The sequence below is a fragment of the Hydra viridissima genome, unplaced genomic scaffold, assembly GCF_058129835.1.
Source record: "Hydra viridissima isolate aposymbiotic clone 2 unplaced genomic scaffold, HvirCarnegie_v1 scaffold_7, whole genome shotgun sequence".
NCBI lineage: Eukaryota > Metazoa > Cnidaria > Hydrozoa > Anthoathecata > Hydridae > Hydra > Hydra viridissima.
Window position 1 is genome coordinate 1,915,354 of NW_028324306.1, and position 15,339 is coordinate 1,930,692.

A 15,339-nucleotide genomic window follows, 5' to 3' on the forward strand; every position below is an offset into this window, starting at 1 on the left:
TCTACATAGTTGCAGATAAGTGTAAGATAAGTAACTAATTAAAATAAAAAAACTATTAACATAGCCAAATTTCTGGGTGAAAAAAATTAAAAGTCAAGCGGGAATATTAAATACTATTAACATGTTAAAAACGAAATTTTTTTTAAAAAAAAATAAACCTTACAGACGCTGATTTGCCACCCTGTCGCAAACAAACTGCACCATAAAAAAGAAATGGCTTAAAAACGGCCGTATTTTTGACACTTTATAACCGTAGTTTTCGTATTTCCTTAAAACATACTGATTGTTACTATAACAACTATTTATGTTAGGACCACAACAAATTTTTTTGAAAACAAATTATATTGCTTTAACACAATAAAATTTTTGTATATCTTATCTAAATAGTATTTTGAAATCAATTTTTATATAATTATGTTACATCGGCATCTTTCATTTGCCAATTTGAAATAAATATATCTGTGCTTTAAACAACCTATTAAAGAGTAATATGCTGTTAACTAACATCTTATATTAGAGGTGGTATTTATTTTCTTTTAGATAAAGAAAAAAAAAAAAAAAAAAAAAAGGAAAAAATATTATGAAGAATATCTATCAGTTGCGCTTTCTTCTATTTTAAATGTTATAATGGAAAAGGTAATTAGTGTAAAAAGCTCAATTAAATGAAAATATACATTTGCAATATATATATATATATATATATATATATATATATATATATATATATATATATATATATATATATATATATATATGCAGGTATGTGCAATTAGGCAATTATTACTTTTAACTATCATTGGATAACACGGTGTTCTAAACTTAATAAATGGTCATGACATTATCATAAAATGCAGTATCATGAAAAATTATGTAGAAAAAATTATCATAAAAGACTTTATAAAAATAGTCTATATGTAAAGAATTGAAATGGAGTTACACAAAGATAGTGAAAAACCCTTTTTTTATTACAATCAGTTCTGATAGAAAAAATGCTTCTAGCCCCCTTTTGATGTATTTAAAAAAGTAATTAGTTGCTAACTTGACCAAAATAAATAATTAGTAAAATTTATGGCTAATTTATTCTAGGATGAAAACATACCTGTATTTGCATGCTCCCAACCTAGAGGATTGCCTGAACTTCCGTTGCTGCCTAAAAATGTAATTGAATCAGACCTTTACAAGGTAGTGTGCTCTTAGATTTAATTTTTTTTTTGAAAAAGTTAATCTTTTACTAATGTTAACTAATTTGAAATGCTGTTGCTCCATATTTAAAAAAGAAGAATAAACCTTTTATTTGATGATAATTGATATTGAGATGTGCTAATAATAAGAATTGCTAAAATAAAACTTTCTTTCTACTGATTTTTTTTTCAATTAGATTGTAAACAAGCATAGTAAGTATCCTCCAATATTAAAAGGAAACTCATGGACTCGAGCTGCTCCTTATAAGGAAATGCTTTATCACCGCACACCAAGTGAATCAATTGCAAATAACTATTCTCCAGCTGTACAAAATCTCAAAATAGGGGAAATGCAAAATTTTCATATTAATCATAAAAGTCACAGCTCTGAAGGTGCCCGAAAGAAAAAGGAAAAATACTTGACTAATGAACAAAAAGACATTGATGAGTGAGAAAGTTTTTAATATATTTTTACTCAAATGTTTTTCTTGACTAAACATAAATTGTAGTATTATAAAGTATTTTTCTTTCTCTCTACCATTAGAATTGATAGGGAAACTACTAAATGTCAACAGTTTTGAATATAATTCTTTGTTGAATATTAGTGTTAACTTTTTAAACTTTAACTTCTATGTCTTTAGTTTTACTTTATACTCCTTATATAGCTTAAAGGTAGTGAATTTACTTCTAATATAACTGGATACATTCTCCATTCTCCATGACCTCTTGTATTACAAATCAAGTGCTTTCTCATAAAGCCATAATTACTCTTTACAAGTAATTTTTACTAAAACATTGAATATGCTTACAATTAACAACTATATGTAAAAATAAAAATTTTAAAATCTAATTTTGGAAAAAAAAAAGAATTTATGATAAATAATTTCAATTAGTTGAATTTTAAATATTATTTATTATTCAAATGAATTTCACTAAAGTGGACTTCTATATTTCTTAAATAAAAGAACTAAAAGCATAGAATTTATATTCAATAGATTTAGAATTCTGAGAAATTCTCTTTTATTGTAATTATTGAAGGGAAGCTATTACTTCAAGTCGACCACTAACCCCTAATCATCAGTTAAAAGTTATCAATGAAAACCATTTGAAAAAATTTCAAAACTACATAGAGCCAAACAATCAAGATCTTCAGGTTGGTGATTCATTAAATTAGTTTTTCTGTATTTTCTGTAATATTTGTAATATATGGTTTGTGATGTTCTAAAAGGAACCACTATTTACTAACAGCCTTTCTTTAATTTAATTTTCACTTTCCTTAACTTAACTTCTGTTTTCTTTAGCTTTACTTCTCTTTTACTTGTGTGAAAATTCAAGCATTGTTTTTATAGTTTTTTTCTTTCTTAACATCAATTCCTAAGAAACTTAATGAAATCTATTATGCAGTTAAATGTTTTGTTTATATCAAATAATTAATGTTTTTGCAAATAAATTTAGCGTTATTATTACTACATTTCCTATGGTATTTCTTCACATGATATATGTCCTCAAGACACTGAAATGATTGACAGAGTTATTTCAGAACGTTTATTAGCACAGTTTGATTTGCTGAAATACAATGAACTTATCAGAAATCTGAAGCAAGAAGTATTCTATGATCATGAAAATAGTTGCAGGAAATCAATTGGTTTGTTTACATAAAGTTTTTTTTATTTGATTATCAGTTAAATAAATAAATATCAATAAAATGTCTTTTAATTATGAAATAATGTCCCATAGATAAATTTTTTGATTAAATATGGGGCACTGTTAGGCAAACTTATTTCCCAGTGTTAATCTCTGATTTGTTTTCATTTTTTGTATATCCCATTAATTCAAAAACAGAGTTGATTAAGAAATCCTCAAAATGCAAGAAAAGAACTTTTTGAAATAGAATTTTCTTATTCTACCCTACTATTTCTACTATTTTTTTTAAAGGAAAATATTGTTTTCTTATAAAAGTCTTATTTGAAAATAATTTTGTGGTACAATGCTAGCAAATGATCTTTTTATTATTTTAGCTTTTTATCTTTATAAAGGTTACAAAACTCCTTTTTTTTTAACTATTAGACTGAATTATTAGACTTAAATTGTTTATCATAAACACATATGCACTGTGGTAATAAAAGTGATTGAGGATTATTCACAAGAAATCGATTATTCACAAGAAATCTTTATTAAGCTTACAAAACTCCTTTTTTTTTTAACTATTAGACTGAATTATTAGACTTAAATTGTTTATCATAAACACATATGCACTGTGGTAATAAAAGTGATTGAGGATTATTCACAAGAAATTGTAAATACAATAAAAAATGTTCACAAAAAATCGTAAATTTTTAGAAAATGTTTATTTTTTGATTTTAGAAAATCATTTATTGTCAAAAAAAAAGTGCAATTGTATTGTGATTATTGTGTATTTTTTAGTCTAAGATTAAGCTTTTTAAATGTAAGCACTGTCATTTAGTTTATCTAAGAAACCTCTTTCAAAAAAAGCTGATAGTTTGCTTTAAACTTACTGCCATAAAACTGGACAACTTGGAACAAGTTTTCATATTTTTTCACTACAACTCTTTTATTACCACTGTAATTTTGATATTTATTAATGTTTAATGTAACAATAGTTTGTAAGTTAATTAATTAAGCTTAAATTCAAACTTTACAGAGTGCCTCAACATCCTTGGTATTTTTAAAAGGAATGGTGCGTTCCAAATCACCCCACTGTGGGACAACTTAAGACAAATTAATATTTTTGAAAAAAATCATAATATGCATAAAAATATGACAGGATATAATTAGCAAATAAAAAGCCTCCTTCATATATATATGAAAATATCACAGAATATATGTAAGCCATTTTTATATCATACATATTTTTCTTAAAATGCAATAAAATATAGTTAACAAATAGAAAAACAACTTCATATTTTGTCTTTGAAGAATATTTTTTTTGTGATATTGTATTGAGATCTTTTGTTTCTAGTTTTTAACACATGATTTTTGAAAAAAAAATAATTTAAAGAAAGCCACCTTCATATCCCATCTTTGAACATAAATTGACTCCTTTTGAATTGTTCCATATGATTCTGGTACTAAAATCAGTCATAATATCTGCTTCTTTATCCCAAATTCGGTCAGTTACTTGTGGCCACTTCAACACTATTTCATGACTTCACTAGCTAGCCCATGGTTGAGTTATACACCATCATGAGTCACTAAAACAAATGGATCATTTTGGTATTTGTTAACTGTTTGATTAAATTTGTCTTCAACACAGGATTTGTTTTCTTTACAGGATTTGTCTTCACATGATTCATGTTTGCTAGATTCATGATTGCTAGGTATCTTTGTTGTCTTTTCAATGCGGGTTTATTATTTTTTGATGCTTTTATTGAAAGCATTACTATTAGTACAAAATTTGTCATTGGACACATATTTACCTGGTGTAACTTTTTCTGCCTTTTGCATTGATCTTTTTCCCACATCAAGAGTTTCTAAAATTATTTAAACAATCAAGGACAGCATTTGTTATTGCTCCTGTGCCAAGTAGAGCATTTTAGTATACTTAATAATAGAAACACAGGAACTTGTGTAGCATAAAAAAAAAAAATTTGAAGCATAGGATATAGTATAACCTATAAAAAAAACAAAAATATAAAAATATAGGGCATTATGTAAAATTTTTAAAAACCTATAGTTAGTCACCCACACTGCAAGCACAAAACTTCAGTATGGTACAACATCAATACTGTATGCACATTTGAAATGAATTATATTACAATGTTATGTACACATTGTAGGGTTCATGTGATATATTTGGTATGATCCACTTTTTTTTATTTGGCTTGGCTAAAAACTCGAGCTTGACTAAAAAGTGGAAGAAAGTATTTTTTTGATATACATGGTGACTTTTATTACCCAAAATAATAGGAAATTCAATTTATAAAAAAGAAAGGTTATGTGTTGCTGATAGTGCAGCATTTTTCCCAGAAATTATAAAGTTTGTCCCATGTCACCCCACCATCCTAAATCACTCCACTTTATGGTACATCATTCTAATGCTTTACAAGGGTTTATTACAAATCATTAGGATTTTCAACTAAGATAATAAGATAAAGGAGATTTTATGGTACATCATTCTAATGCTTTACAAGGGTTTATTACAAATCATTAGGATTTTCAACTAAGATAATAAGATAAAGGAGATTTTTAATGTTTCATGGTTAATCTCTTTTTTTGTTGCATAGCATTATATCTATTCTAATTAAATTCTACTAAAATAAAGCATTTTATTTCTTATTTTTAGTTGATTATATTTTAAAAGACAAAAAAGAATGTCAAAGATTGCACATTGGATCACTTCCAGTTGTTCATCTCTCAAAGTAATATTTTTTATATATGTTAAATCATTTTCTCTATTTTTTTTTTTTTTTTTTTTTAATATTTTTATTAGTTAAGTTGTTAGTCAAGTTTGTTATTTCTTTTTTAAGTTCTGTTCAGAAAATTTTTTTTTTTTTAAAGATGTCTTCGTGCACCCGTTCCTTGGAGTAATGTTTATCAATCTTCTAAGAAATTTATTCTGAAGCATTTAATGAAAAACAATCCTGTAATGGTTGCGCTACAAAATCTTTGGTATCAAAAGTGAGAGGATTTTAATAAAACAATAAAGCAGCCTTTTTTAAAACTGTTAAATAGTTTGTTAGTCATAAATAATCCTATCAATCCTTAGTGGGTTACATTTAAATATAGCTGGACAATTTTATTCAACTTTTTTCTTTTCCTAGAGTTGTTCAAAGGTTTATAGTAAAGCATTAATGACAGGAGTTGATGAGCATAAGAGACAATTTGTAATAGATTACATGAAGTATTTTAATGAGAGTTAACCAATTTGGATTTCTGAATTGTAAAAAAACTTTCAAGCTGTGTTACCATTTTAAGATATTCTAGGGTCATCAACTTTGGCAGATCTAAAAACATACCAACTTTATCTCTAAATATAACTTAAATAAATAAATTTTTGTGTTTCTCATTTTCCTTTTCTTCATGTAATCACATTTCCCATTTATCAATTTTAGTTTAATTAGCTGTTGATAATTAAATTCTGACCTTGCTTCAGTAATTGTTATCTTCAGTTTGTGTAAGATACTTAAATCTTGTAACCATTGTAGCCAGGTTGGGAATCAGAGATAATCTAAAAGGATTAAACAATTCAAGAACACAGTGGGTTCTTGAATGAAATTCTTATTTCTCTATTGGACGAGTTAAGTGTAAATTTTGACCTGTAGTACTATCAAAACTAACTTATGAATCCAACTTAAAATAAGATTAAACTTAGGTATTGAATGTAATACTTGTTTTTGTACCTTTGTAAGTGCAAAACTGCTTTTAAAAGTGATTGCAAGTTGACTTTTGAAATACAATCAGTTGACTCTTGATTTTGAAGACTCTTTTACTCTCTAGCTAAATGATGATTACTGTATGATAGATATAGGTTGCAACTTTTTCCCACTGTATTGTTGTAAAGATACTAATAGTTTATTAATTTATTTTCAGATACAGACATGTTGCTGACAGTTTTTGATTTTACTTTCTCACACAAGTTTTTATTGGAAAAATCAAACTAGAGCAGTTGTTAGAGATAAATTTATTTGCTAATCAATGTCTATGTTTTATTCAAATGCTGTTGCTTATCTGTAGGAGTCATTCCATCTTTTCCTTAAATTTTTTGAGAAGTTGTTGATGCTAGATTTTAACATATTAACTGTAATTTTTAAATAAAGAACTGGTAATCTCAACATATAGATAGATTTTGGATGTCTATTTATCTCTCTTTAACAAGTTTATAAATATCAGAATACTCCATTAATAATCTACAAATAAAAAATACAATTATAAATATCTAATTAAAACATTACAATTCTATTGATATAATGTGAAAGATGCTTTGTTTAGGTTTTCTGTAAAGATCTAATTTAAAATCTAAAAGCAGTTTAAATCAGAAGTTGTAAAGTATTATGAGATTTTCTTTCTCAAATATATGTTACCATCAATACTATAAAGTGTTTTTACGTAAACACAACTTTTTATATGGGTTTTGCACATTGCCTGGCCCACTATTTCATCAGGAGTAATAATAAAAAATAAGAAGTTTAATATGATACATCTTTAAAAAAAGTTGTGTTTTTGTAGCAAGGGTATAGTTGTTGTTTGATGTAACAACTTACATTTATTTATCCTAATATAACAAATTAATTTAAGTTACATTACATGATACTAGTAGTTATATTATTAGTTTGTTCTAATAACATTTATTTGTGTTTATAGTATAATTTATATCTATTTCATAAGTTTATAAGTTTTTTCTTTCTTCAGATTTTCAGCATGGAGATTTATTGATATTTCCAAAGTAAAGAATGCAGCTGCACCTTTAACATTACAGTCTTTTGAAAATTTTGTTGAACAATCTTGTGCAGAGGAAAGGCAGAAATTAAAAACTGTGCAAGTTCTATTTTTCAAAAAAAAAAATTATTTCAAGTTTGAAATCTGAAGTTAAATAAGCACAAATTTAGTTTGAATAATAACTGAATTTTCTGAAAAAAGTTGAAATTTATGTAAGATATTCTTAGCATGAAAATAAAATACTCTTAACTGTTAAAACTCATTCTTTTATGATCTTTTAGCTGGCTTCCAGCTTGCTCTCAGTTACTCCGAGATATGGAAGACCACTGGAAGTATTTACTTCCAAATAGTGGTGCAATGTGTGCTCAGCTTATTCAAGAGTTTTTTTCTGCAGTTTCTACTGTTATGTCAATTCATTTGCGAAGTATGGTTGTTAACTCACTAGAAGACTTAACATCATTCTTAAGCATATATGTGGTTTGTAATCTGTATTTAAGCTTTATAAAACGAAACCATGATTTTGATTATGCTTTATTTTCCTTAGAGATGTTTTGATTGAATTTCCCTTTTTAAAGCACTTTTTAGATTGATTTTAGTTTACTCTAAAGTATATTATTTTGAAAAATGTTTTTTGATTAATATTTGGCAATGAATGAAGATGATTGAAATATTTTTAGAAGGGGAATAACTTTGCTGATCATTATGAGCCACTTCAGTTTATTAATCCACCGGTAATGGTAGCACCTAGTCTTTATTATATGTGTGCATTTAAGTACATTAGTACATAGAAATTGCTCTTTATGTTTAATGTTTCAGCTCTTCTTAGTTGAAGTTATGTTAAATGGTTTGGATATTGTTTTTAAACCACCACTACTTGACTTCCGAGATTTACTTGTGAGGGTGTATGAGAAAGTTGTTCATGCTTCTGAAACAATCCCTAGAGTAATGCTTCAAATTTCTTATCTTTAAGTTTTATTCACTAATAATTTTTGTAAACACAGTGTAAAAGTGCTTTAAGTGCATCTTAGTTTTCATAAGTTTCTCCAGTATTTTTCATTCATGATTTTCTTTAGATTGAGGTTCTCCTATTTCCAGATTTAAAAGACAAAGAGTTATACTTAAATGCAGTTGATTTTAAACAAAGTTGTGTGCAACAGTATGTCGCAAGAGGACTAAATGTATTAGATTCCAACATTAAAGGCCCTTATAAGTAAGCCTTTTTTTAACTTAATGCTAAACTTTTCAGATCATTTTTTTTTTCAAAAAAATGATCTGAAAAGTTTAATCAAAAATTTTTTTTGTTTGTTTTATATTTAAATTTTCAGATATTTGGATTTGTATCAATTCTATAAAGAGCTATTCAATGGAACAGCAGAAGCTTCTGTGTCAGGTTTTCTCTCCAATCACCATGTTGTTGCAGATTTTTCAAAGGTTTGCACTTTAGATTAAAACAAAGAATTATTATTTTTATTGACATTCTAAATATCATGCCCTACACTTTTATTATATTGACAGATCATACAAGTTTAAGTTAAATCTTTTTTTTTTTTTTTTTCAATTTTAGAAAATTCAAGTTTATCAAAAGCTATATTTTGAAATTTCCTGTTTGGGCATGACAGTACCGATGAACCTGTTCTGTATCAATTGTAGGAAATTAAACGATGAACTAGCAAATGTTTGCACAAGTCTTTCAGAAAAGATGATTAATTTTATTGTTTCTCAGAACAAGGAAAAGAATAGAAGGTACTTTTGTTATTCTACTGTGTGTTCTGTGAATTAGTTTTTATGATGAAATGGTTATTTAGTTACAGGCTCTACTTTTTTTTCTAGCATTTGTATTAGTTATGATCTCATATCAGATAGATGTCATGAAATCCCAGACAAAACAGAAGATATTATTGAGCTGATTAAGTATGTTAAAGAAGCAAGTTTAGTCAAAGTTGCTGAACTTCAGCAGCAAGTGGAATTAGCTGCTGAACGAATTACATTTCTTCTTCAGTATGCAGATGTATCTTGTATGCACTTTTGATTTTAGAATTTAAATTTTAAAAGTTAAACATGTTTTATAAAAAAAAGATAATTAGCTTTATTTTGCTATTTTTATTTAGCAAAAGCTATGATTTTTATTTAAATAATTAACTTTTTGTTGATGTTTTATTAGATTTTATCAATAAGTTATATTAATATTTCTTTTTGTAGCATCAGATATTAAAGTAAATAATGACCTTTTTGCATGGCCCAGAAAGATTTTGAAAATATTTGAATTAAGTGAATCAAGAATTTCATCAAAAAAAAGTCATGTAGAGCAAGAATTAAAAAAAAGGTGATTGTGTTTTTTTGGGTTTCAAGTTTTATTATTACTACTGTTTCAACTTCCTTTCAGGTCTAGAAATAAATTATAGCTTTTCAAGTATGATACAAGACACAAACTAAAACCAGTCTAGCATATTTGAAATTTGATTTCTTATTACTTAAAAATATTTAAAGCAACTTACTGATATTTTTAAATGCAGACAAGTGGATACCATTTAATAAATGCTTTATTAACCTGAAATCTTCAAATACCTGTCTAGGCAAGTAGCAGATATTGTACTGATTTGGCCCAAAGAAAAACTCTTCAAGATGCTATATTTGCAACTTTTAAAGTCATTAATAAAAGGAATTCAATGTAACTGTTTATTTTGATTTCTCACTGCTAAAATAAATTTGAGTTTTTCAATTTGTTAAGAATTAGACTAAAAATATACATAAGTTTGTAAAAAGCAAATGATGTGTAGATAAATGAAAACTATTTGAAAAAAGTCTGCATGCTTTTAGTAATCTGTTTCAGAAGAGCAACAATAATCTTTTTTGTTATCAACACCTTCAAATCAAAATTCTTCATTGTTATTGTTGTTTAAGTTGGTCAGTTTGTTGCCACATCCTTTACTTTTTCTTCTCACTTCTTCCATTGTTAGGTAATTTTTTTAAAAATTCCAGGAATGTATGATTAGTGTGACAACAATTCTTTTGAAAAAATTCTTTATTCTTTAAGAATTTTCTTGTCTCTAGCAATTTATTGACACGCCATATAATTTAGGATCCTTAAGTATATATATCAAACTAGTAATACAATTTTTAAATTACATTATTGTCAGACTCCATGTCTTTAGTGCCATCAGCATATCCCTTTAACCAACCTCTATATCTAAACTTTTATAAAGGTTGATGAAAAGAGCCTCCACTTCATCTTCAGATTCATAGTCAATTTTAGTAAAGTACAAGTAATAACATCTGCAAACTCATTCTTAAGAGGGAATGAAAGATAAATGGTAAATCATTATAAAATAAAAACTTTAAAAGCATTTTGTTCAAGTTCTACTTTAGTAAATTCCTCTGAAACTTTTTGTAATCAGCTGAAGTGCAATATTAGTTTGAGAATAGGTTTTGTAAACTGAGAATGCAAGTGCTAATTTAATGGAACTTCTGTGTTTGAATATGTGTTATCCACAAAGAACTGTCAGCTTCACATTACTAAGATAGTGCTTTTAAAAAGAAAATTAGGTTGAATTTTAGAAGCCTAACTTAAGCATTTATGACATAAAAGTAATTTGGTGTTTTTCATGTTTATCAAAAATTGACAGGTATACTTAATAATATTAACAAAAAATTTCCTTTTTGTTACTATTTTTAAATATAGGTATCAAACTTGCTAAGAATGCATTTTTTGATACTGAGTTTTTTTCAGGGTTGGTGTAGAAGTTTTTTTGCTGCTGTTGTAGCTGTCATTATGCTTAATGAAGACGCAATTGCAATATTTGTATACGCCAAAAACTTTTTTACTTCCATTGCAGTATATTTTTTATTTTTTGGTGATAGAATATCACATTACAGTAGATTTACACACAAAAAATTAAGTACAATACAAATCATAAATTTTTGCAGGCATTTTACTTTTTTAAAATTATCACAATTTTTCATTTTCTCATTTTTAGATATTAGTGGTTCCTACCAATCTTTAGTAATTTTTCTTTTGATGAAGCAAATATATATATATATATATATATATATATATATATATATATATATATATATATATATATATATATATATAGCACAAAAATACAAATCTATCGGAAAAAACTTCTAGTTCAGCCAGGAGTTAACTAATGGCTAACTTTTATTTTCAGGCCTACAATTACATAATTTGAATATATTTAGGGAGTTATTTGAATATTTCTTAAAAATGTTAATAATTTGTTGACATTTTATTTAAGGGTGACTGTTTTAAAGGAAATGCTAGAGTCATATAACAAAGAAATTGACCTTTTTAAAAAGAAAGAAGTAAGGAGCTTTTTTTTGAAAAATTAGCTAAAAAAATAACTTTAAAGTCATCGTTTTTTTAATGTTCCTTTTTAACAGTATCCAAAATTTATGTTGCTATATTCTGTTTTCTCAACTATGCAGTTGAAAATATATACAGGTTTTAAAACTGTAAGTTTTGTTATGTAGTGTTTTTTTGTGTTAAGTTATTAAATTCAGAGGAAATCAATAGAAATGTACAAAAGCTTAATGAAATCAGTCATCATATTGAAGAGGCAAGAAAAGAAGTTGAGGTAGGTGCAAATTCTTTTGTAAAGCATAGTGGAAATTAATGTTTTAAAGGAATTAAAAAGCATGCATATTTCACCTGAATTTTGTTAAATGATAAAAGAAACTCTCTTACTAACATGTAACATTCTGTCAATGTGAGACTGCTATAATAGATTAAAATACATTTTAATGTCAACAATAAATTGTATATTTTAAACAGTGTCTAAGCAAGGAGGAAGATCTACTTGGATGGGAAGTCACACAGTATCCAATCCTGCAAACCATATTAACAAACAAAGAGCCTTATGAAAAACTGTGGAATACTGCATTGCAGTTTACAAATGCACATAATAATTGGCTGAATTGTAAGTTTTGTTTATTTCCAATGGAAAAATGGGTAAAAAAGTGTTAAGTAAAGTAAGTAAGTGAAAAGATAATGAAGACATAAAGCATAAATTTTGACTTAGCAGTACAAAAATAGCCAGAATATATTCAGTTTCTAAGATTTGTGTCAGATATGCTATAAAAGTTTGTAACAAGATGAGTGAAATTCAATGTCCAATAGGCCTAGAAAACCGCCAGGTAGGGGAATGTTCTTGTATTAAAACTTCAAGTATAAGTGGATCTAAGGGATAGTTATTGTAAACTTATTAGAAGTTTTAATGAAAATCTTGGAAAAACCAATTTCTTCAATACAGCATGATAATTTTTAAGTTGGGAAAACGTAGGTGCATATGCATATATTAGATTCTGGCTTTAATTCTGACTCCTAGAAGTAGGGAGTTAGCATCAGTTAAAATAATTATGGAGAGAATTGCTTGGTAAATGGAAAAATAGAAGCAATTAAGTTTTAGTCATGATTGTAGGTTTTAAGTAATAAATAGGAAAAACAAAGCTCTTGTAAAATTTTGTTCCATATAGATTTTTGTTAAAATTATCTTTTTAATTTTATGCAAGATTTGTTAAAAACAATATTTCTTTCTAATAAAAAATTTCTTTATTTGGTTTCATTTTTATGGTACTTTGAATAAAGCTATAAACTAAAAAAAATCCTAATTCTTAAATTCTTGAGTATTTTGTTTGAAAGCACTGAGTAGTTTTGGTATAAATATTATTATTTGAGTGAAATTATCTATTAAACATTGAAATGGGATAAATATGGGTAGTTTGCAATTTATTTTAGAAGTTTTTTTTCTCTTTAACAGGTTCATTTAGAGAGATAGATGCTGAAAAAGTTGAAGAAGAGATTACTACAATGTGGCGAACAATGTTCAAATTGTCAAAAACTTTCTCAGAAATTCCTGGGCCACGTCGTATTGCTGAAAGCATTAAGTTCAAGATAGAAAAATTTAAACCTAACCTTCCTCTATTGAGTTCAATTTGCAAACCTGGACTTCGAGATCGTCATTGGGAGTTAGTGAGTAAATTTAAAATGTTCCACTTTACAGAAAAAAATTTCAACGGTTATAGAACTTTTTTTTATAACAATTCTTGTCATCAAAATAATTTTGCTTATGTTTCAAAAATTATGCTTATGATCAGAAGTTGTAATTTTCACAAGTTGAGTAGTAAATGATATGAAAAAATAATTTTCACATTGGTGTCATATTGTTTTCTGATAGTAAAATTTGTTTGTATTTTAATTAATAAGCTTTTAAGTATGAACATTTAAAAATAACATTGCAGTTTGAATTTATTTAAAGTCTTTATTTAAAGTTTAATGCTGATTTAGAATGGTAATTTTTCTTAGATCAGCAAAATTGTTGGTACTGATTTAAAGCCTGACAATGAGACATCACTTGCTGAAATCATTGATGCAGGGCTACTGAAGTTTCTTCCTGAGTAAAATTTAGTTTGTATTATTATTGTAAGGCAGATGTAAAAGTTCTTAATAAATTAGACAAATCAGTTAATTTGTTAACATTAAAAATGTTAATAAATTAACTGATTTTTTTCAACTTGATTAGGCTTGATGAAATAAGTAGCACAGCCAGCAAAGAGTACTCCATTGAAAAAGCAATTGAAAAGATGAAAAATGAGTGGGGAGAAATGATGTTTGAATTTTCACTTTACAGAGATTCTGTTAGTTATTAATAAATATGATTTTTTTCACAAAGTTTTTTTAGCAGTTTATGATATTTGTATATTTGTATTTGCAAAAATGTTTTTAAAAAATGTTAGTTTCAACTAAAGTTTGTTTTTTGAGGATATGACCATAACATTTTTTACTTTATTTTGCGTGTGTGTGTGTTTTTTTTTAGGGTGTTTCAGTTCTTTCAGCTGTAGATGAGGTACAGTTGTTACTTGATGATCACATAATCAAGTCTCAAACCATGAGTGGTTCTCCCTTCATCAAACCTTTTGAGACTGAAATAAGAGTTTGGAGAGAACATCTTGTAATGATTCAGGATATTCTTGATAACTGGCTTAAGGTATTTACATTTTTTAATGATATTTTAGTATATATTTTAACTATATTTTTATACTTTGATATAAGTTTATTGATAAAAGTTTATTATTAAATGTTTTTCTTTAGTTATTCTTTTTTTCAGTTATGATTATTTAAAATATTTTAAATTCATACACTCTTTGAATATGGAAGAATTTAAGTTTTTTGTTTTTGATAAAAATTATAGATAATATTTTTCAGTTTGTAAAAAATAATATCAAAATTTTTATAAATTTTCTAAAACCTTTTATTTTTAGTGCCAAGCTACATGGATGTATTTGGAGCCAATCTTCAGTTCAGAAGATATCATGATGCAGATGCCAAAGGAAGGGGAAAAATTTAAAATTGTGAATGGTTATTGGAGGGATATAATGATATCTGCGGTAAAAATTGTTTGCACAATCCTATTCTCTACAATATTTTGCTTAAAGGTTAAGAGGTCGGTGGTATAAGTAAACACTTTTTATAAGCTGTTGCTTTGCTTTTTCATTTTCATAGCAATTATACAAAAATATATTAAAAAATGAAAAGTAAAAAAATATTTTCATTTAAGTAATTGAAAGAAATGTTTTTTAGGTTGTTGACCCTCATGTACTTGTATGTACCAATCAACCAAATATGTTAGCAAGATTTGTTGAAGCAAATCATCTTTTAGACGAGATTCAAAAAGGACTTAATGCTTATCTTGAGCAAAAACAACTTTTCTTTCCCAGGTACATCTTAATTAAAAAATCAATTTTA

General features: G+C 26.4%; 1 protein-coding gene across 2 annotated transcripts in view; it reads left to right on the forward strand.

The window, feature by feature from the left end:
• The window catches only part of LOC145184785 (dynein axonemal heavy chain 3-like), a 63,206-nt gene that overhangs the window by 17,370 nt on the left and 30,497 nt on the right, over window positions 1-15,339 (forward strand). Inside the window, exons 2-26 of one of the 2 annotated variants that reach the window (XM_090092839.1) lie at window positions 541-636; window positions 1,087-1,182; window positions 1,379-1,629; window positions 2,220-2,334; window positions 2,637-2,826; window positions 5,485-5,560; window positions 5,700-5,819; window positions 7,551-7,676; window positions 7,859-8,054; window positions 8,255-8,308; window positions 8,394-8,519; window positions 8,651-8,787; window positions 8,903-9,008; window positions 9,142-9,320; window positions 9,408-9,592; window positions 9,777-9,900; window positions 11,834-11,900; window positions 12,086-12,172; window positions 12,370-12,514; window positions 13,355-13,566; window positions 13,900-13,991; window positions 14,117-14,231; window positions 14,411-14,581; window positions 14,856-14,981; window positions 15,175-15,311. In XM_090092839.1, coding sequence (XP_089948965.1) covers window positions 628-636; window positions 1,087-1,182; window positions 1,379-1,629; window positions 2,220-2,334; window positions 2,637-2,826; window positions 5,485-5,560; window positions 5,700-5,819; window positions 7,551-7,676; window positions 7,859-8,054; window positions 8,255-8,308; window positions 8,394-8,519; window positions 8,651-8,787; window positions 8,903-9,008; window positions 9,142-9,320; window positions 9,408-9,592; window positions 9,777-9,900; window positions 11,834-11,900; window positions 12,086-12,172; window positions 12,370-12,514; window positions 13,355-13,566; window positions 13,900-13,991; window positions 14,117-14,231; window positions 14,411-14,581; window positions 14,856-14,981; window positions 15,175-15,311 — 3,242 coding nt within the window. In that variant the 5' untranslated portion in view covers window positions 541-627. Of the gene's footprint in view, window positions 1-540; window positions 637-1,086; window positions 1,183-1,378; window positions 1,630-2,219; window positions 2,335-2,636; window positions 2,827-5,484; window positions 5,561-5,699; window positions 5,820-7,550; window positions 7,677-7,858; window positions 8,055-8,254; window positions 8,309-8,393; window positions 8,520-8,650; window positions 8,788-8,902; window positions 9,009-9,141; window positions 9,321-9,407; window positions 9,593-9,776; window positions 9,901-11,833; window positions 11,901-12,085; window positions 12,173-12,369; window positions 12,515-13,354; window positions 13,567-13,899; window positions 13,992-14,116; window positions 14,232-14,410; window positions 14,582-14,855; window positions 15,038-15,174; window positions 15,312-15,339 lie in introns of those variants that run through there. The other variant, XM_090092840.1, reaches the window with a different exon arrangement.